Raw genomic sequence first — 21,320 nt, 5'->3', positions numbered from 1 at the left:
TTCCATGTTAACCCCCTAATCATAGGCTTTTTTTTTTCCCCCCAAAGTGAATTAACATGGAGTGGTAAGCAGTTGTATGGCTGATAAGTGATTGATATTAACCAGTGTGTGTTAATAAGTGACATCATCAGGAGCGTATATCAGGCGTGCAGTATTCCATAACGACACACACCCTGGCTTGCTATATTGCTTAAATGTATGTACAGATCATATAACGCAATCATTAAATTACGTTGGTATATAAATATATGGTGGAAGGTATCTTAATTTCAAATGGTGTGTCTTCCACCAGAGCAGCTGTTCTTTCATGTGGTTTGGGTAGAGTACTGAAACTACCTGTTTGTGCTGTGTAGGGAGCCACGGTGAGGAATGATGTGGACTCTGTGATCATCAGTCGGATAGTGAAGGGAGGGGCAGCTGAGAAGAGCGGCCTGCTACACGAGGGAGACGAGGTCTTGGAAATCAACGGCATCGAGATCAGGGGGAAGGACGTCAACGAGGTCTTTGACATACTGGTGAGAGATCTGCTCGCCGGAAACAAGATGGGTCATTTAATCTGTACAGATGGTCACTTTTTCTTTTCTTCTCAGGCGGACATGCATGGCACGCTGACTTTCGTCCTCGTTCCCAGCCAGCAGAGTAAAGTCCCTCCAGCCAGGGAGACTGTGGTAAGTCCAAAAGTGTTTTACAACAAGTTAATCTAAATGGCATGCCATAGACAGGTCACCCTGCAAGGGTTTCATTGCGCTTTGGTGAATGTCATTACAATATGGCCATCCCAGATATACAGTTGCTCTCAAAAGTATTCACCCCCCTTGGACCTTTCTACATTTTATTGTTACAACATGGAATCAAAATGGATATAATTAGGAGTTTTTGCCACTGATCAACACAAAAAAGTCCATAATGTCAAAGTGAAAAATAAAATAAAAGTGAATAAAAAATAAACAATTCTCTGTGTAAAAAAGTGCCTCCTATTTTCTGTTCTGAATGCCCCTTTTTCTAAACTCCATTTGTGACCCCTGGTCCTTGTTTCTTTTTTCAGGCTGAAAAAGTCCCTTGGGTCGACACTGTCAATACCTTTTAGAATTTTGAATGCTTGAATTAGGTCGCCACGTAGTCTTCTTTGTTCAAGACTGAACAGATTCAATTCTTTTAGCCTGTCTGCATATGACATGCCTTTTAAGCCTGGAATAATTCTGGTCGCTCTTCTTTGCACTCTTTCTAGAGCAGCAATATCTTTTTTATAGCGAGGTGACCAGAACTGCACACAATATTCAAGATGAGGTCTTACTAGTGCATTGTACAGTTTTAACATTACTTCCCTTGATTTAAATTCAACACTTTTCACAATGTATCCGAGCATCTTGTTAGCCTTTTTTATAGCTTCCCCACATTGTCTAGATGAAGACATTTCTGACTCAACAAAAACTCCTAGGTCTTTTTCATAGATTCCTTCTCCAATTTCAGTATCTCCCATATGATATTTATAATGTACATTTTTATTTCCTGCGTGCAGTACCTTACACTTTTCTCTATTAAATGTCATTTGCCATGTGTCTGCCCAGTTCTGAATCTTGTCTAGATCATTTTGAATGACCTTTGCTGCTGCAACAGTGTTTGCCACTCCTCCTACTTTTGTGTCGTCTGCAAATTTAACAAGTTTGCTTACTATACCAGAATCTAAATCATTAATGTAGATTAGGAATAGCAGAGGACCTAATACTGATCCCTGTGGTACACCACTGGTTACCACACTCCATTCTGAGGTTTTTCCTCTAATCAGTACTTTCTGTTTTCTACATGTTAACCACTCCCTAATCCATGTACATGTGTTTCCTTGAATCCCAACTGCGTTCAGTTTGAGAATTAATCTTTTGTGCAGGACTTTGTCAAAAGCTTTCTGGAAATCTAAATAAACCATGTCATATGCTTTGCAATTATCCATTATCGATGTTGCATCCTCAAAAAAATCAAGCAAGTTAGTTAGACATGATCTCCCTTTCCTAAAACCATGTTGACTGTCTCCCAGTACCCTGTTACCATATAGGTAATTTTCCATTTTGGATCTTATTATAGTTTCCATAAGTTTGCATATAATAGAAGTCAGGCTTACTGGTCTGTAGTTACCTGGTTCAGTTTTGTTTCCCTTTTTGTGGATCGGTATTACGTTTGCAATTTTCCAGTCTGTCGGTACAACCCCTGTGTCAAGAGACTGCTGCATGATCTTGGTTAGCGGTTTGTAAATTACTTCTTTCATTTCTTTGAGTACTACTGGGAGGATCTCATCCGGCCCAGGGGATTTGTTTATTTTAAGAGCTCCTAGTCCCTTTAACACTTCTGCCTCAGTTATGCTAAAGTTATTTAAAACTGGATAGGAACTGGATGACATGTGGGGCATGTTGTCAGTATCTTCCTTTGTAAAAACTTGTGAAAAGTAATCATTTAATATATTTGCTATTTTTTTTTCTTCATCTACGATTTTGCCATTTGTATCTCTTAAACATTTAATCTCCTCTTTGAATGTTCGCTTGCTGTTGTAATATTGGAAAAACATTTTGGAATTGGTTTTAGCTCCCTTAGCAATGTTCATTTCTATTTCTCTCTTGGCCTTTCTAACTTCCTTTTTGACTTGCGTTTGCAGTTCTGTGTACTCTTTCTGCGTACTTTGTTTTTGGTCCTTTTTTAATGCTCTGTAAAGTGCCTTTTTTCGCTGAATATTTTTTTTAATTGATCTATTAAACCATTTTGGCAATTTTTAGTTTTACATTTAGATTTGTCTACTTTAGGGATATAATTGTTTTGTGCCTCTAGTACTACATTTTTGAAGAACAACCATCCTTCTTCTGTGGGTGTTTTCTCTATTTTACTCCAATCTACTTCTGTTAGTCTCTGTTTCATACCTTCATAGTTTGCTTTTCTAAAATTGTAAACCTTAGCTTTAGTCTTTACTTTTGGGGATTTAAAAAACACTTCAAATGAGACCATGTTGTGGTCTGAGTTTGCCAGTGGTTCTCTGACCTCTGTTTTAGTTATTCTATCTTCGTTATTTGAAAAGACTAAATCAAGGCATGCCTCCCCTCTAGTCAGTGCCTTGACAAATTGTGTTAGGAAGCAGTCATTTGTCATTTCCACCATTTCTATTTCATCCTTCGCGCTACCCACCGGGTTTTCCCATTTTATTTGGGGGAAGTTGAAATCCCCCATTAGTATGGCTTCTCCTTTGCTACAAGCATTTCTAATGTCATTGTATAACAGATTATTTTGCTCACCGTCTGAATCTGGCGGTCTATAGCATGCTCCTATTATTATGCCCTTTGAATTTTTGTCCATTATTCTGACCCATATTGATTCGGCTTTATTTTCTTTGTCCGGGTTTAACACCTGGGCTTCAAGACTGTTTCTTATGTATAGCGCTACCCCTCCTCCTCTTCTGTCCTGCCTGTCTTTCCTATACAGTGTATACCCACAAATATTATATTCGTCCCCATCACTCTCAGACAACCAAGTTTCTGTAACACCTATCACATCATAGTTACCTGTTAGTGCAGTAGCTTCAAGTTCTAGAATTTTGTTTCTGATACTTCTAGCATTTAGATAAATACATTTAATGGTTGTCTTACCTGAGTTGTTGTTCTTGTTTTGATGCGGTCTCCCTTCTGTTTTTTTGTTCATTTCTCCCCCCTTCCTTTCTAGTTTAAATGCTTCTGAACCTGCTCGAGGATCTTTTCTCCGAGTAGACTGGTTCCCTTGTTATTTAAATGCAGTCCATCCCGTCTATACAGATAGTCCTCGTTGTAGAATGTGGTCCAATGATCAAGATAGGTGAAGCCTTCCCGTGTGCACCACGTCTTCAGCCATGCGTTTTGATTAATTATTTCCAGCTGTCCATATGGTCCTTTGCAAGGTGCCGGTAGTATACCAGAAAATACCACAGTTTTGGTTTTCTCTTTTAATTTCCTTCCTAGCTCTCTGAATTTGTTTTGCAGGGATTTTGGTCTGTCTCTTCCAATGTTGTTTGTACCGATGTGGACGACTACTACCGGGTCGTCTCCTGTTCGTTCTAGGAGCCTGTCCACGTTTTCAGTGATGTGCTTGACTGAGGCTCCCGGAAGGCAGCACACTGTTGTAGTAAGGGGGTCCAAACTGCGAATTGAACTTGCTGCGTTTCTCAATATGGAGTCCCCAACAATCATGACCTCCCTTCTTTTTGCTGTCTGGTCACCACTGTCAATAGGGTCCTGGATGTTGTTCCTTTCATTCTCTTGTTGTTGGTTCTGCTCATCAAAATTCTGAAGTGACTCAAATTTGTTGGTTGTTTTGATTTCTGGTGGTTGTGTTTGACGAAGTTTCTTTTTTTCCCTGCTTCTGCCTACCTGAACCTAGCTGTTCTGACCTTCTATCTCCCTGGTGGCTTTCAGTCTGTTAGGGGTGATGCAGACTTCCATGAATTGTGGGTGTGCCAGTTCCTCAAGATCCTGTTGCTTTCTCATTTCTTCCAGCTCCATTTCTAGCATACTTACTAGTTTATGCAAATCCTGGATCGCGCGGCACTTTAGGCACACTTGGTTTAGCTCCGCTGGGTTTTCTCGGATTTCCCACATCAAGCAGGTGTCACAGATTACTGGCTTGAAGACCATGTTGAGGGTTTTTTTTTTTTTTTTTTTGAAGTTTAGTTTCTTCTGCAGCCGTCAACCTGCTTTCAAACTGCTTCTAAACTGCTCTGTACTTTTTCACGCCTGTACTTCTCCCACTCACTGTCGCTTCCACTCGCTGTCGCTGGGAAGACTGCCTCGTTTAACTGCGTTGTTCTGCTGTGCTGTTGGCTCCTCCCCTCGCCCATGTCTCAGAACGGCGCTGAATTTGAATCAGCTGCTCCGAGTTTCAGCTTGTTTGTTATCAGAAAAACTCACGCGGCTGTTTGACTTTGAGCTGCTGCTGTGTTTCCCCAATGTCCTCTGTTTTCTGATTAAAGCAATTCAAGATGCAATTTCTCCTTACTGCTTCTAAACTGCTCTGTACTTTCCCTCGCCTGTACTTCTCCCACTCGCTGTCGCTGGTAAGACTTTTTTACCTGAAATCGTGTGAAACACCTTAATTGCACGCAGGTGGACTCCATTTTACTACTTATGTGACTTCTAAAGACAGTTGGTTGCACTAGAGCTTATTTAGGTGTGTCATAGCAAAGAGGATGAAAATACTTATGCAATCAATTATTTTCTGTTTTATATTTAGAATTAATTTAGAACAATTTGTAGATTTTTCACTTTGACATTATGGACTTTTGTTTTGATCAGTGGCAAAAACTCCTAATTAAATCCATTTTGATTCCATGTTGTAACACAATAAAATGTAGAAAGGTCCAAGGGGGGTGAATGCTTTTGAGAGCAACTGTATTGTTTGAGCAAGACAACAGGGAAATGAAAACAATGTGCAATGTTGCCCACAGATGCAAAAATTGTGTCTGTGGATAAGAGATCTATTGCATAAGAAATCAAGTTTGTAGTTTGGCACAAGCTGTATGCATGCAGTATTGACAGGTTGGCAGCAGTTCTGTATTTCAATTACTTGCACTTTAAACACAGTGCCGGACAGCTGTATCCAGTTACTGAATTCTGGATTTTATTAGTCAAGGTGTCTCCCGTCTAGCCTAAGACAAGGGTCTCTGTAAAGCATCTGGGATTCACTAATTAGTTAATCTCCCATTGTTGACCCTCCTCTCTGTATATTGGTTCATAAAAGTAGGGTTTACCTAACTGGTTAATATTCCACTACAGTCCAGTGTATTCTTTTAAAGGGATAGCATGACTCCCAAACAGATGACTTATTTATTGTTTGGTTGCTTATCACGTTTGTTATGTCCACCAGTAAATTATGGATTTTAATATTGAGGTTCTTACTGAAATGCCAATGTTTATGTATAAACTGTGATTGCTGTAGAAAGCTGTGTTGCTTCCCTGTTTAAGAAAGATGTGTATTGGAGTTCATATTCAAATCGAACGCTCTTCTAGCGCGTCAGTCGAATTTATGCAAGTTGGTTTGCACCTAGATAATCGTACTGCTTTACTTCACTGAAGAGAACAGAATCAAGCGGAATAATTTCCATTGCTCTCTGCAGGTTCATGTCAAAGCTCATTTCGACTACGACCCCTCTGATGACCCATACGTGCCATGCCGGGAGCTTGGGCTGTCCTTCCAGAAGGGGGACATCCTGCACATCATCAGCCAGGAGGACCCCAACTGGTGGCAGGCCTACCGGGACGGGGACGAGGACAACCAGCCTCTCGCAGGCCTGGTTCCAGGTCAGTTGCAAACCAGCCATTTAGAAACACAAACTGGCCCAGTGCAATGGTTAACATCTGAAGTGTTTATTGTAGCTGGGAGCATGCTGTAACAATTTTGCCGGTGTTCCCAGTCACATTCCAGGTTTGTTTTGTAGTTTTTCTTTGCGGATTTTGTAATCATTTTCAGAAAAACAGTTATTTAAAACAGTTAGGGAGTGGTAGAGAGTCTTTTAAATGTTTTTTTTTTTTTTTTTTTTTTTAATGGATGACAAATTTTATATAGCATTATCTAGTATATTAGGTTGGTAAATTTGAGTGGACTGGCCCACAGCTTATAAAAGCCCATATATCATGCATTTGTGAAAAATGTGCTTGTTGGTTTGGAATCTCCACAGGGAAAAGTTTCCAGCAACAGAGAGAAGCCATGAAGCAAACCATAGAGGAAGATAAGGAACCTGAGAAGTCAGGTAAGAGCTGTATGTCTGTTTATCTGTTTGTCTGGTTCCAGGGTCAGAATAAACATCAAGACCACATGCAGAGAATTCTCCTGAACCAGGTTTGTAAGGTAGACAGAAGAACGATTGACTCCAGTGCATTAAGTTCGCACACACCCTTAACCCTAATAAGTGTTTTTAAGGTTACAGAACTCCCTGCAGTGTGAAACACTTTACTGGGGAGTGTTAGCTAGGAGATATTACTTATACTTTGATCAACATAATGTATTTGGATATCTTCCACTCCTCCATTGGTGCTGGTGGCTAAAGGGAACTGGAGTATGATATGGGTGCGCTATTGTGCTCATATAAGAGATTCTCTTTCTCCTGTGGAGCAGTACAAGTTTAAAAATGTTTTTCAGCTTATTTATGATCCATTTGATATGTAAATAAGACACCAAAACAGTTGGGATTGTGTATTGCTAAGATACCGACAACACCGGATACAGCAAAGGTAAAGTAATGTGTTTCTTGTAAACACAACGAGGGCTTAGTTGGACTCTAAGTCACAAAAATGATTGTTTGTTGACTGTGATCGTACTATAGAGATGTAAATGAAATTAGAGGAATTCATGAAGATGTTACTTAGATGCACATGTGTGCTGAGGTTTAGAGTATTCTCTTAATATTTATTTTCCCTCATTTTAAACATCACAGGTAAACTGTGGTGTGCAAAGAAGAACAAAAAGAAAAGGAAAAAGGTTTTGTACAACGCCAATAAAAATGATGGTAAGTGTTAAGTCACATTTGCAAGATCATATGGTATTCCAGTGCATTGTTATTGCTATACAGTACCGTGCTCCAACTATGCTGCTGTAACATGGCTCGTTTGTGGTTCTGTATACCGAAGCAGCAAAATCTAAATTCATAACTGATTTCCCTTCAGATTACCTGCAACAAAGGGATTGGTGTTTGTTTTCAATCAATGAAAAATCAAATAAAAATAGAACAAACGCCCCTAGTCCAAAATAAGTTTTAAAAAGAAAAGTTCTAGTTAACCAGTAAGTTCTCAACCAGATGATGTCAGTGCTTACCAACAGCATTGCGTGGAAACAATATCAGACCCCCCGTGATATTTGACTTCCACTGTGTCTTTCCCAGATTTCGACAATGAGGAGATTCTGACTTATGAGGAGATGGCTCTCTATCACCAGCCAGCCAATAGGAAACGGCCGATAGCCCTCATTGGACCTCCTAACTGCGGCCAGAACGAACTCCGGCAAAGCCTGATGAGCAACGAAGCCGACCGGTTCGCAGCTGCTGTTCCACGTAAGACTGCTGTGCTCCTGAACTGTGAATGTGGTGGAAATTAGGCTTGTATTTTCTTGCTCTTGTATCTGCATTTGGAGTCTTTCACAGAGTAGTTTGCTGTGACAGCTTGGAAAATAATGCCAGTAGCTCTAGACTTGTGCAGTTAGCAGATATGTACATGTGGTGTGGTAAAGTTCCTGCCTGCCCATCAATAATAAAGCAATGTTTTTCTGTGTTTTCTCAGATACGACACGGAACAGGCGTGATAATGAAGTCAATGGCCGGGACTATCATTTCGTTTCACGGCAGGTCTTTGAAACCGACGTGGCTGCAGGGAAGTTCATTGAATCAGGAGAGTTTGAGAAGAACCTGTACGGCTCGAGCACTGACTCGGTGCGTCAGGTCATCAACTCCGGCAAGATCTGCCTGCTGAACCTGCACACACAGGTACGCACATAAGAACAATCATTTACTGTTCTCTGTCTTTATTCTTATTGTGTTCTTTTTTTCTTGTGGGGGGAAAAGGAGGAAAATGTACCCTCCGTCAGCACCAATAGTTGAGCTCATATGGAAGGAGGAAAGGAGTGCAAATGCACCCCACATGCATAAACGTGGTTAACATTTAAAGCAAAAAAAATACCAAACTATGTTTTCTGAATATGTAAACAGTTCTGTATTGAATAAACAGTGTTTTGAAAAAAACACATTTTTATGTACCTGTTAAGCCATTTGTTTATCTCAATCGCAACTGAGAAATGTGTTAATAGTGAAGTTGTTTTAATTTTACAGGTTTTTACTGTGAAACTAAATGGGCTTTTAAATTGTAAATCTTACTTTTTAATTTAATTCTGCAAGCGATCTCTAAAAAGTTCTGAGATGTTCATTTTAAACACGTTGGGGTGCATTTGAACCCCTTTCTGCTGATGAAGCGTTAAGTTTCAGCATTAACCTTTTCATTCTAGTGACACTTGCAATCCCATCATGGTATATATTTTAAAAGTAAATGTTGCAGCCCCATGTAATAAATTAATAAAAAAGCTCTCTGAGTCCCATCAGTGTTTGCACTGTTAGTTTAGATTGTGGTCTTTTTTTTATTTTGTTGGCTGTTGTCACAGTCTCTTTATTTTGCCAGTCTCTGAAGGTTCTGCGCAGCTCAGACCTCAAGCCATACATTATCTTCATCGCACCTCCATCACAAGAAAGGCTGCGTGCACTGCTGACCAAAGAAGGGAAGAACCCAAAGGTACAGGAATAAGAAATGTTAATGAAGCCAATTCAAATTTAACATCCCTGTGTCTGCATGCAAAACTACATGCTAATTGTAATAGTAGCTGAAAGGTGTTTTTCTTTTTTGCTATGTACATTTTTTTTTTTTTTTTTTTTTACTTGTTTACTTTTTATAATACTCTTTTAGTTCTTGGTGTCACTATTCCCTGACTGCCCACATAATTTAAATAAAGCAAGACAACAACAAAAAGTAGGATAAAGACGGCTGTTGGCAAAGGATGTGTATTAACAAGGTCTTTTTTTCTTGTTTACGGCTTGCTTAAGTTTTAACATATGAGTTTGATGAAACTTGATGAAAGCCCTCTAATACAGAGATGCATAGAATTAAATTGGCATAAAAATGCTCATTTTAATCTACTTTTTTACAACAAAGGAATTGTAGAGCAGGGGAATTCCAGGCTCGTTGAGTCATGAGATCCTTGAATGCAAAATTTGTTTGTGACTGAATAGAAATGCACTGATTGTCCTGCCGTTGGGGCCTTTGGGTTGAGGATTTGAAACAGAGCCTCCCACATGAGGACCTGCAATATAATGGCACGGGAAATTTGTTTTTGCTTACCAAGCTGACATTTCGGTGAAAGCGAGCCGCACAAATTAATTTAAATAGTTTTGTATTGACTCATTTAAATGTGGAAGTGCCTCAATTGAAAAGACTACAAAGACTGCTGTTTTTTGTGTTGGACTGAGTCAGACAGTATTTCTTTAATCTTCTCTCATATGCAATAGCAGAGAGCTTGTGATTGCTACACAACTGAAACTAGATGTCTTTGTTCAGAAATATAGGATGTACTTTATCTATTTATTCTCACAAAATATACTTGTATATTTTTTTTCCAGCTAGATCAGGATTTATTTTCCTGTTTTTGTTGATTTCTAGTGGACTGCTCCTTTAAATTTTTGCCCCCTCTCTAACATTTTGCATTCTGATCAGTCCATATACCACTATTGAAGACTGGTAGAATTTAAATTTCAGCACCGAAATATAGAATCACTGGTACATTATCATATTGCAGCAGTCATTATCCATTGTAAAAACAATTTTTTCGAGGGTCAGAGTGAAGTAATACTTTATCCCAGGCAGCTGAGCTGCTGTGCTGCTTACAATTGTTACCATTGAAAATAATTGGTGCCTGCGGTCATTCTGTATTTATCCGCCAATTCCAATAATTGTTGAAGGTAGCGTGTATGTTGACTGGGATCCCCACATTTAATTGCCTTAGTTTCATCTTAGAAGTATGTTAACTTCCAAAACTAACAAAAAAAAAATAGTCTATCGACATAGTCGGTACTGTACTGAATTCAATCATGAGATTGGGAGAGCAGTCTGCTCCTGGTAGACACCTGACTTATCAGAGTAAGCAATCTGAGAGCTGCTCTGGGGTTGGCCCTGTCGCACTGGGACAGGGTCATCAGCTGATATGTACTGTAATACATTTGCTGTTAATAATAGAACCTGTGAACCAGTTGCATTAGGTCTTAGTTATTAATGACATAGCACCAGCACAGGATAAACACCTACACACAGACTAGTATGCTGTGGAATTAGTTTGTTCTGTTTGCGTTTTTAAACCTATTTATAAGTACAAAGGTGTTAAGTGCTTGTGTGCTTTGCAAGTTGCCTTTTGTAGTTCTGGTTGACACTAGTTTGCTAGTAGATTCCAATTGTCCGGCTTTTTTTGGGACAAAACAGTCCTGTTTTGCACACGTCTTGGGAATATTCAAACTTTAGTTGATTTAACATTTTGGAGACACTTCATTAATATAACAGCTTTCTTGAAAGTCTCTGCTCATTTCTATTAACTTGTACTCAAGCAAAGCTAACTTGTGTGACTAATCTTTCAGAAATTCAAAGTAGTGCCATCCAAGGGGGTCAGTTATAATGGTAATAAATCCAACAAGACGTTTCATTTAGCATTGATGAGTGCTCCTTTTAAAAGCCCTAGCTTGTGTCCCCACAGCCGGAGGAGCTGAGAGACATCATCGAGAAGGCACGGGAGATGGAGCAGAACTACGGGCACTACTTCGACGCGGCCATCGTGAACACGGATCAGGACAAGGCGTACCAGGAGCTGCTGAGGCTCATCAACAAGCTGGACACAGAGCCCCAGTGGGTGCCCTCATCCTGGCTGCGCTAGGGAGCCCCGAACAGACACGGAGGAAGCTGTTCAGCAGGCCCTGCAAGAGGACTGGCTCCCCTGGGATTAAGACTGCAAAGTAGGACGGCATGGCCCCACACTGGGAGACCTTTATTTTTTTAAAGGATGAATTTGGATAGCAAACCAGTGGACGGAAGGGGTTGAATTCTGTCTTATTTTAAAATGTACCAAAAGGGTCAGGAAGTACTTTTTTAAAAAATAAGTTAACGATCAACATTCCAGCTCTTACCAGCACTTGGTGGGAGCAATAGAAATAGTAATCTACAGCTTTGGTAACTATTTATATAATGTAAATGTATATAAGAAAACACATCTACTTTTAGTACAAATACCTGAATCACAGTGCACAGTGAGTCCAACCTGTTTTAAATTAAAAAAAATGTTAAAAAAATCTGTATGTATGATTTTTTTTTTTCCCTGTATTTTTATAGAGGTTAATTGATTTCTTCATAGATGATTGAGCACACTGGCAAGAGTTCGAATTAAGTTACTGTTCCTCACTTTGTAGGAATAATAATGTATTTAGATGACAGTATATTTTTATTTAAAAAAAATAAATACGTTTTCTAGTTGTTTTTTCTTGTTATTTCTGTTAACTAAAATTGTAGTTTTGTGGGGGATGCAATGGTGTGGAATGCAAGGACAGTGCGTGATTTTGTGGTTGTAAAATGTGACGTAGATAAGAGAATAAAATGGAATAATAAGAATTATTAATGAATGGAAACACTGTATAAAAAAGGCAATGTTTTTTAAATTGAAATTGTCTCATTGCTCAGTAATTAAATCGAGGATAGTGGAGATTGTATTACAGGGATAGTTTATACAGTGCCAATAGAAAGGCTACATCCCCTTGAAATTTTTTCACATTTTGTTGTGTCAGTGACTCAGAGTTTCATGCATTTAAATGAGGATTTTTTCCACTTATCTACACACCATACTCCACACTGTTAAGGGGGGAAAAAAGTTATATATTGAAAATACAAAACTGAAAGATCATAATTGAGTAAGTCTCCACCCCCCTGAGTTAATACTTGGTGGAAGCACCTTTGGCTGCAATTACAGCTGTGAGTCTGTTGGGATAGCTCTCTACCAACTTTGCACACCTAGATTTGGCAATATTTGACCATTCTTCTTTACAAAACTGTTCAAGGTCTGTCATGTTCCTTGGGGAGCATTGATGGACAGCAATCTTCAAGTTCAATCAAATCTCAGTTGGATTTAGGTCGGGGCTCTGACTGGGCCACTCAAGGACATTTACCTTTTTGTTCCTTAGCCACTCCAGTGTAGCTTTGGCTGTGTGCTTTGGGTCGTTTTCATGCTGAAAGGTGAACTTCCATCCCAGTTTCAGCTTTCTTGCAGAGGGCAGCAGGTTTTCCTCAAGGACTTCTCTGTACTTTGCTCCATTCATTTTCCCATCTATCCTGACAATTGCCCCAATCCCTGCTGATGAGAAACATCCCATAACATGATGCTGCCACCCCCATGTTTCTCAGTAGGGATGATGATATTTGGGTGAGGCGCTATATTGGGTTTGCACCAAACACAACGCTTTGCATTTTGGCCAAAAGGTTCCATGTTAGTTTCGTCAGACCACTTTTTGCCACATGGCTACAGAATCTCTCTAGTGTTTTTTTGCATACTTCAAATGGGATTCAAGGTGGGCTTTCTTGAGTAGTGGCTTCTTGCCACCCTACCATACAGGCCAGATTTGTGGAGTGCTTGGGATACTTTTGTCACATGCACACTTTGACCAGTCTTGGCCATAAAAGCCTGTACCTCTTGCAAAGTTGCCTCTTCATTGGCCTCTTGGTAGCCTCTCTGATCAGTCTCCTTCTTGCTCAGTCATCCAGTTTGGAGGGAAGGCCTGATCTAGGCATGGTCTTGGTGGTACCATACACCTTCCATTTCTTAATAATCATCTTGACCGTGCTTCAAGGGATATTCAAGGTCTTTGATATTTTTTTATACCCATCCCCTGATCTGAGTTTTTTAACCACTTTGTCCCAGAGTTCTTTTGAAAGTGCCTTGGTGCTCATGGTTAAGTCTTTGCTTTGAAATGCACTACCCAGCAAAGGGAACCTACAGGAACTTTATCTTGAAATCCTATGAATCACTACAATTTAACAAGGGATGTGGATACTTATCCAACCAAGCTATTTTAGTTAGTATTTAATTTTTTTCACTTGGAAGCTGTGGGATAGGATGTGTAGATAAATGAAGAAAAAAAAAAAAAAATGTATTTTAATGCATTTTAATTCCAGGCTATAAGGCAACAAAAATATGAAAATTTTGAAGGGGGGTGGGGTGTAGACTTTCTGTAGGCCCTGTACATTTTACTAACCTGTCTAATGTCCTGTTATGTACAGGAAGCTTGGTATCATGCTGTTTCTGCTTAGATAAGTTATTTGCCATTGCATGTTGCCATGTTCCAGCATATCTTGCTTATGAAAAGACTTCAAGTCCAATTTTAGTGGTGAAGCACGTCTGTGTTGTACAGCTCCACTTCCCTGCTGTTTTTCGGAAGCAATTTTTGCTAGCATAAGTTTAAGCATGGCAAATAATGATCTAAAGCAGAAACAAAGATTTTATTAAACAGCTAAGAAAGGTATCTGCTGTCTCTTTGAATTGCTTTGAATTGTCATTTTTAAAAGTCAGTTGTTATACTCTACCTTGTGCTACACTGTGTTGATGGATGTGGGACGTGTTGAATGACATAGTATCCCACTATATATTGGAATGAAAATTCTTTAGAAATAGTTTCCTGGCTGCAACCAGAGTCAGTCCCTCTTCCATGCACGATTGAAACAGATTCCTTGTCAGAGTGACTTTTTTGTGAAACCGTCGTCAGGTGTTTTTTTTTTTTTTAGGTGTTTTTTTTTGTTTCTCTTAGGTTGAGCCCTCCATATTTCTGGTATAGAAATGCCCAGCTGGAGCAGGAAACATACCCCTTGTCTGGACGCTTCTTCTGGTATCAGTGGTACCATAGCCATGGGTACTAATAGCTAGCGCAGAAGGCTGCCGTTTATTAGGAGTTGCAGCCATTACCCTTGCCTGTTTTTAAAGGGTTGATTTGATCCACAAATTGATTTTTTTTTTCTTTAATTACTGTAGCAGGGATTTCCCCTGGATTGCATCAACCGCTTATTTAGGTAAACCGAAAACATAAGAGCAGCCCCAGAATAATCCTAGATTGATGGTTGAAACAGTCCAGGGTTATTCTCCTTTGCTGTAAAATGCTAGGCGATTTCTGTCTTATCCTGGTGTGGTATAGGTTAATCAAATCAGTTTATTATAAATTTTACCTGATTGATTTAAGTTCTCCTTTTCAACAGGAATCTCAAATCTCCAGAAGGCGAGACCTGTTCTTTCTAAAGCTATTTATCAGTCAAAGCTTTGCTTTAGTTGTACTTGGAAATGTTGCTGGTACAGTAACTATTTTCTGAATAACTTTTTAGTGTGTTGCTGAAGGTCTCCACACTATTTTGTTACATTCAGTTCTTCATGATTTGTTGATGTGTAAATGTGTAATTCAGGATGCATAATACTGTGGTTTTTAATTTCATTTTAGTTTGTCTAGGAGCCACATTGAAAAATCCTAATGTCAAAAACACTATACCCCACCCTTTCTGTCATTGAGGGTGAGGAATATTTTTAATTTATAAAAATCAGCATCTAGCCCACCACAGAAGTGTTGTCTATGTAAGTATTTTGAATGGGTTCCCTCTTCAGGAGTTGTTTTTGCTTTTTTCCAATGAGCTGAATGTATAGCTGTTAGCGTAAGAGACAAGATTATGAAATTGCAGTTCACCAGCAAATGAAAGGAAAAAATATATTCCTGAATTGTTTTCTTTTAATCAGTTTAATCGGAGCATATTCATAATCGATTTCTCTTGTGACAATGGTACCCGGCGTTTATTTCCAATATTTGCCAATAGCCCCGGTGCCTATTGGTGACTGGCAACTATTTGAGACTAAGTGTTTATTATGTAAGGTCACTAACATCTGCAAATACTTCAGATGCAATCATGAAAAAGCTGCCTGCACACAACCTTATAGAAATAACATAAGTAAATTACCATATGCCAGCACTGCCATTAAAGCTTGTGTTAGTGGGTAATAAGTTTGTAATAATAATAATAATAAAAATAGTAAAATCCACTAAAGACAGCCCTGTAAATATCGGAACACAAGTGTATATTAAGGTAGGATTGCAGCACAATAAACAAACATGGTTTTAAAATTAATAAAAGCAATAAGTATCATCTTTATTAACACATTGTATTTATTGTTCACCCTCAAAACGTGTCCACTGGTAAGCATGGAGAACCGATGAAAAATTAACCAGCAACGAATCTTCATTGCAAAACAACCGCAACAAACTACCTGTGTTAGTATGAAAAGTAAGTTCATACTGCTGGCCCACAACACACTCAAAAATGCTTCAGACTGTTTCAAGATTAACAATACAATCAATACAAGTACCAGTTTTATCACAAAATTAAAGCAAAGTTGACTAATTTGTTTTTATAACGTGTACATTGATAAACAACGCTGGAAAAGGAGCAGAATACAAATACTCATTGCAGGACTTCATGCATGAAATACTGGTAATAGAAAAAAAAAAGAAAACACAAATACACTAAAAGGCAACCCTGTTAATATCAGAAAACAAGTTTGTATTTTACTTGCTTTCTGCCCGCTCAAAAAAGCTTCTCCACTGGTTTTAAAATGAATAACATCACCAAAAAAAAAAAAAAAAACTGTGCATAAGTTAAATTCAGCTTTCTTATTCATCCTGACCCTGTCAGGGTCTCTTTATCGCTGTTGAAAACAAATTTGGTGCGCTCGCTGTATAACCATGTGTGTGCTGACTGAAACATACAGTGTGATGTGCATTATATTATTATTCATAACCTGGCATTTAAGAGACCTGGCGTCTAGTTACAATATTTCCCAGAATCCCATGTGCTTATTAGAGACCTGGCGAGTATTGGAGACTGCCGATTATTTGAAGTTCCCTTTCAAGTGGAATGCAACCATTAGTGAACGGGAAGAGCCCTCTCTGACCGTGAATCTCTATAAAAAAGCAGCCCTATCAGGGCCCTGCTGTGAGGAGGAAGTCCCTCCCATCTGTTGATGTGGATCGTCCTCACAGTAGCATATCGCCTTTTTCTCTCTGTCCACTGAAATTGCCTTGTGTGTCTTTGCTCATGAAATTGGCTGATCTGTTGTTTTTTTGGAGCCTACAAATTTATTTTCACACTGTAAGCTACACGAGTGTTTCGGAGATTGCTCTTGCCTTAGTCTAGCGTCAGTTTTACTGATTAGAGTTGGTCTCGACCCCTCTTATTGAGATTGGCAAGCGGCCATTATTCTCTTTTACTACCTTGTGTAGTCTTATTTACCGTTGGTTGAGCTATTGTAGTGTTGTATTCGGCCTCAGCTACCTGGCAGCTCAGGTCTACATGGCCCTCTCAAGCCTTGGGCTTTCCTAGCATGGCTGCCCTTTCCACCAACACAGATTCACTCGGCTACATCAGCACGGCATCGACCGCGCTCTTCTCGGCGCCGACACCGTATTGGCACCAGCTTCAACAGCTCCTCGACGCCGACACTGATTGTTCGGCACGGGTTGAAAACATCTGAAAACCGGTCAGAGAAATGCCGATAGACTCTGCACTGACAGTCTCTGCACCGATTGACTCGGCACTGACCGCGCTCTTTCGGCGCCGAAGCTGATGCAGTCAACACGTGATTACCAGCCCGGCCTCGTCTGCGCTCTCTGGGCACCAGTGCCAATCGGTGCACCCTCGACGCTGACATGACAATTTACTCGGTGCCAGTTAATGTTGCTCGGCACCAAAATCCCGTCAGTGCGCTCCACTGGTTTCCACCAGTGTGACCAGTGCTCTGCAAAGCCTCGCAGGCAGGACAAACATTCGTCCTGCGCCAGATGCCTAGGGCCAGACCACACGGTCTAAACGAACTAAGCGCAGGAGGGCAGCGCTCTCCCCAGCAGAGTCTCTCCCCAGGGCAGGGGAGAATGAGATCAGTGTTCCAGGGACCTTCTCAAAGGTCCTCAAGAACACTGCCTGTCACTGTGACCAGGGATCTCCCTCATACCCCTGGATCACCTTCACCCTCTCCACCACCTGTGCAGAGGCGTAGGCATCCGTCCGTGGAGACATCACTCAAGGGATGTTCCCCGGAGGCAGGCGGTCATCCAGGAGGTACCACTCCACTTCCCCATGGAGGCGCAGGCGCTCTCCATCGGAATCGCAGCAGAGGCACCAAAGCTCGGCAGAGTGGCGTTTCCAAGAGCTAGTGGTGACGGTGAGGGCTCAGCAGACCATGCTGGAGACCCTCTTAAAGTCGCAGGGTAGACTGCCCCCTTCCACCAGGCAGACCCAGCTTCCCCACTCCTGCTCTCCATCCCCGGCCCCACATAGACCCCCAAGCCCAGACGAGCTGTCATTTACAGCGTCTAGGTCGGACGTATCGGACCCTGCCACTTCAGTTGGGCAGGCCACAGCGGGGAGCTCCATACTGCCCCTGCCGCATGTGTCACAGAGGGAGGAGTTCTGGGCCTTGATACAGCGTGCAGCTGCTGCCACAGATGTTCCCTGGCCAGCAGAACAGGAGGGGAAAAAACTGCTTCCTGAAGCAAAAGGGGCACCCACAGCAAGCCCTAACCAGGTCCTGTGCCAGGACTTTCTGGAGCTGGTTTGCACCTCTTGGGGCAATGCAGCTTCTGCTCCCTCAAGCTCAAGAATGGCAGAATCCCTGCTTCACACCGCATGAGCCCAAGAAGCTGGCCTAGGCACGTTCCCCACCATGGGGGACGCTGTCACGGTACTGGTGCAAGGTTCCACCTTTACTAGAGGGGACAAAGACCCCACTTGCCAATCCAAGCCCTGCAGAACTACTGACGCTATGCTCAAGAAAGCAAATGCTTCAGCGGCATTATCAGTCCAGACGGCCAATGCAATGGCCATACAGGTGCCACAGCTGGCGGAGAGGCTGCAGGAACGGGCAACTGAGGCGGAAGTGGGCGAGCTATAGGCAGTAACAAGGACAATGACTGACCTAATGGGGGAGTTAAGTCAGGCATCAGGCAGGTCCCTAGCGGCACTGGTAACCCCTCGCAGACACCTATGGCTAACGCAGGCCAAGGTCATGGAGAACGAAAAGGTGGTGTTATTAGATGCCCCTATTATTTTGAAGCAATCATTGATGTAAGCCTTGAGAGGTCCCACAAGGCCATGGAGGTCGCTTTGAAATTTTCTCGTCTCCCTGCCTACTGCCAATGCCCAAGGTGGCCTTCACAGCCTGCAGGGGCAACTAGACCTGAACACCGCCCTCCACCTCAGAACAAGCAAGCAGGCAGAGGGCCAGGGGGAACCGGTTCTCAGGCTGGAGACCGAGGCCGAGGCCTAAGAAAGATATGCCCCCTCCAAGCCCAAGGGAGACCACACCTGAGGGGCCCTGGCTGCAACCTTCCCCCCTCCCCCAGTGCTGCAACCTTCCCCCCCTCCTGGGTGATATCGACTATGAGACACGGTTACGCTCTACAATTCCACTTAGGTTCGCCACCCTTCAAGGGCGTGCTCCTTACCACTATCGAACCAGCCAGCGCGATACTCCTTCAACAGGAGAGCGCCACTCTTCAGCAGAAGAACGCTGTGCCCTTGGTAAACCCAAGTGATACCCTCAGCGGCTTCTACTTCAGGTACTTCCTGGTGCCCAAAAGGGCTGGTGGTTTCAGACCTATTCTGGACCTCAGGGTCCTCAACATATTCCGCAAACAAAGGAAGTTCAACATGTTGACCGCACAGCGTATCCTCCCATCTGTTCAGCCGGACGTCAGGTTCACAACGATCGACCTGCAAGACGCCTACTTTCATGTCCTTCTCCGTCCAGCGCACAGAAAGTATCTGCACTTCGCCTTTCAAGGCAATGTGTACGAATTCTGCATGCTGCCGTTTGGCCTCTCGCTACATTGTCAAAGTGCATGGATGCAGCACTGGCTCCACTCAGGCTGCAGGGTATTCGGATCCTGAACTATCTGGACGATTGGCTAGTTCGCACATGTTCCAAAGCACGTGCCGAAGCACACACCAAACAGGTCATAGATCATGTGACGAAGGCTCTCAATACATCAACAGAGGAGCAACTTTGTACCGTCTCAGTCCAGTGTTCCTGGAGATCAAACAACTCTGTGAGCATGCTTGCCTCACTGTCAGAAGACAGGATTTGGTCGTTGGAAGTCACACTCTCCCAATTCAGAGAGGATGCTCTTCTACAGGTCAGAATATTCCAAAGGTTGTTGGGGCTGATGGCAGCCACCTCAAGAATCCTTCCCTTAGGGTTGCTGAGAATGTGCGCTTCAAGCCTGGGTAAATACACTCAAGGTGCACCCTGTCCACGATCAATACAGGCTGGTGAGTGTGTCCAGACAATGCCGGAAGACAATGGAGTAGGGGCTCAGTTTCTGCAGTCTGCACCTCGGATCTCCCCTCGGCTCCCCTCACAGAAGGGAAGTTGTCACTACGGATGCCTCCAGCATAGGCTGGGGAGCGGTCTGGAATGGGAGGGGAATAAGAGGTCAGTGGAAGAGACATTGGCAGCAGGCGCACATAAATGCCCAAGAGCTGCAAGCAGTAGCCCTGGCGTTATCTTATTTTCGCCAGCAGTTAGTGCACAAACATGTGCTGGTCCAGATGGACAATGCTACAGTGGTAGCCTACATAAACCACCAAGGCAGCCTGCGCTTGCCGGGCCTTCACCACGTAGCACACAGACTCCTGTCCTGGACATACAGAAACTTGCGTTCCATCCCCGGTGTGGACAACAAGGCAGCAGACCTGTCCAGAAGAGCTCCAGACAGCTCTGAATGGAGACTGCTTCCTCAGGTGGAAACAGATTTGGGAGAGGTTTCGTACTGCACAAGTCGACATCTTGGCCATAGCCAAGTCCACTCATTGCCTCCTATGGTTTTCTATGGAAGGAGACGGGGACCCCTTGGGAGTAGACACTGTAGCTCACCCCTGGCCACAGGGGCTCTTGTATGCATTGCCTCTACTACCACTATTAACCCTGACAGTAGAGAGAATCAGGGTGGAGAGGGCACAGGTTTTGCTGGTTGCACCCAGATGGCCAAGATGCCCCTGGTTTGCACTCCCCTCCAACATATTGTTGGGTCATATGTGGCAACTCCCGCTACGCAAGGACCTACTGAGCCAAGCAGTTATTATGGCACCCGAACCCAGCCCAGCTCCAACTCTGGGTCTGGCCATTGAACGGAGCAGTCTATCTAGACGAGGTTTGCCAGATGCAGTGGTAGAGATACTGCGGTCTGCTAGGGGGCTGAGCACTAGAGCCCAGTATTCATATACATGGAAGGTTTTCCAAGACTGGTGCATTGCTGAAGGTCACAATCTGGTGACCTGCCCTCTTGAGACAATACTAACCACCTTACAACACCTGTTTGATGCAGGAAAATCTGTGTCCACTCTAAAGGTATACGTGGCAGCAATATCAGTGTGCCACGACAAAATTGACTCTCTGTCCCCTGGGGCACACTGCCTGGCAGTGTAATTTTTTTAAAGGGGCCCGGAGGCTTCATCCTCCCATGAAAATACGGTCCCCAAATGGGATCTGGAACTGGTACTGCGGGTCCTTACGGGTCCCCCATTTGAGCCCATGTTGTCAGCAGAACTGCGCCCTGTTTCTTTGAAGATGGTGTTTTTAATAGCCATTACATCTGCCAGACGAGTGAGTGAGCTTTATGCGCTGTCCATCGATCACACATGTAGGGCTTTCACTGGGAATGGCTTGTGGTTAACATT

General features: G+C 42.4%; 1 protein-coding gene across 4 annotated transcripts in view; it reads left to right on the top strand.

The window, feature by feature from the left end:
- Positions 1-12,044, top strand: part of LOC121329892 (MAGUK p55 subfamily member 5-like) — a 66,991-nt gene extending 54,947 nt beyond the window's left edge. For all 4 annotated transcript variants that reach the window (XM_041275879.1, XM_041275882.1, XM_041275881.1 and 1 more), the window contains exons 6-14: positions 354-515; positions 591-668; positions 6,119-6,302; positions 6,680-6,751; positions 7,436-7,507; positions 7,880-8,047; positions 8,274-8,476; positions 9,162-9,272; positions 11,275-12,044. In XM_041275879.1, the coding sequence (XP_041131813.1) occupies positions 354-515; positions 591-668; positions 6,119-6,302; positions 6,680-6,751; positions 7,436-7,507; positions 7,880-8,047; positions 8,274-8,476; positions 9,162-9,272; positions 11,275-11,451 (1,227 nt within the window). In that variant the 3' untranslated portion in view covers positions 11,452-12,044. The remainder of the gene's footprint in view (positions 1-353; positions 516-590; positions 669-6,118; positions 6,303-6,679; positions 6,752-7,435; positions 7,508-7,879; positions 8,048-8,273; positions 8,477-9,161; positions 9,273-11,274) is intronic.
- Positions 12,045-21,320: the final 9,276 nt, after the last annotated feature.

This window comes from Polyodon spathula, chromosome 17, assembly GCF_017654505.1.
Source record: "Polyodon spathula isolate WHYD16114869_AA chromosome 17, ASM1765450v1, whole genome shotgun sequence".
NCBI classification, from domain to species: domain Eukaryota; kingdom Metazoa; phylum Chordata; class Actinopteri; order Acipenseriformes; family Polyodontidae; genus Polyodon; species Polyodon spathula.
Note: the sequence above shows the minus strand (reverse complement) of the source record. Positions and strands in the feature narration are given on the sequence as shown.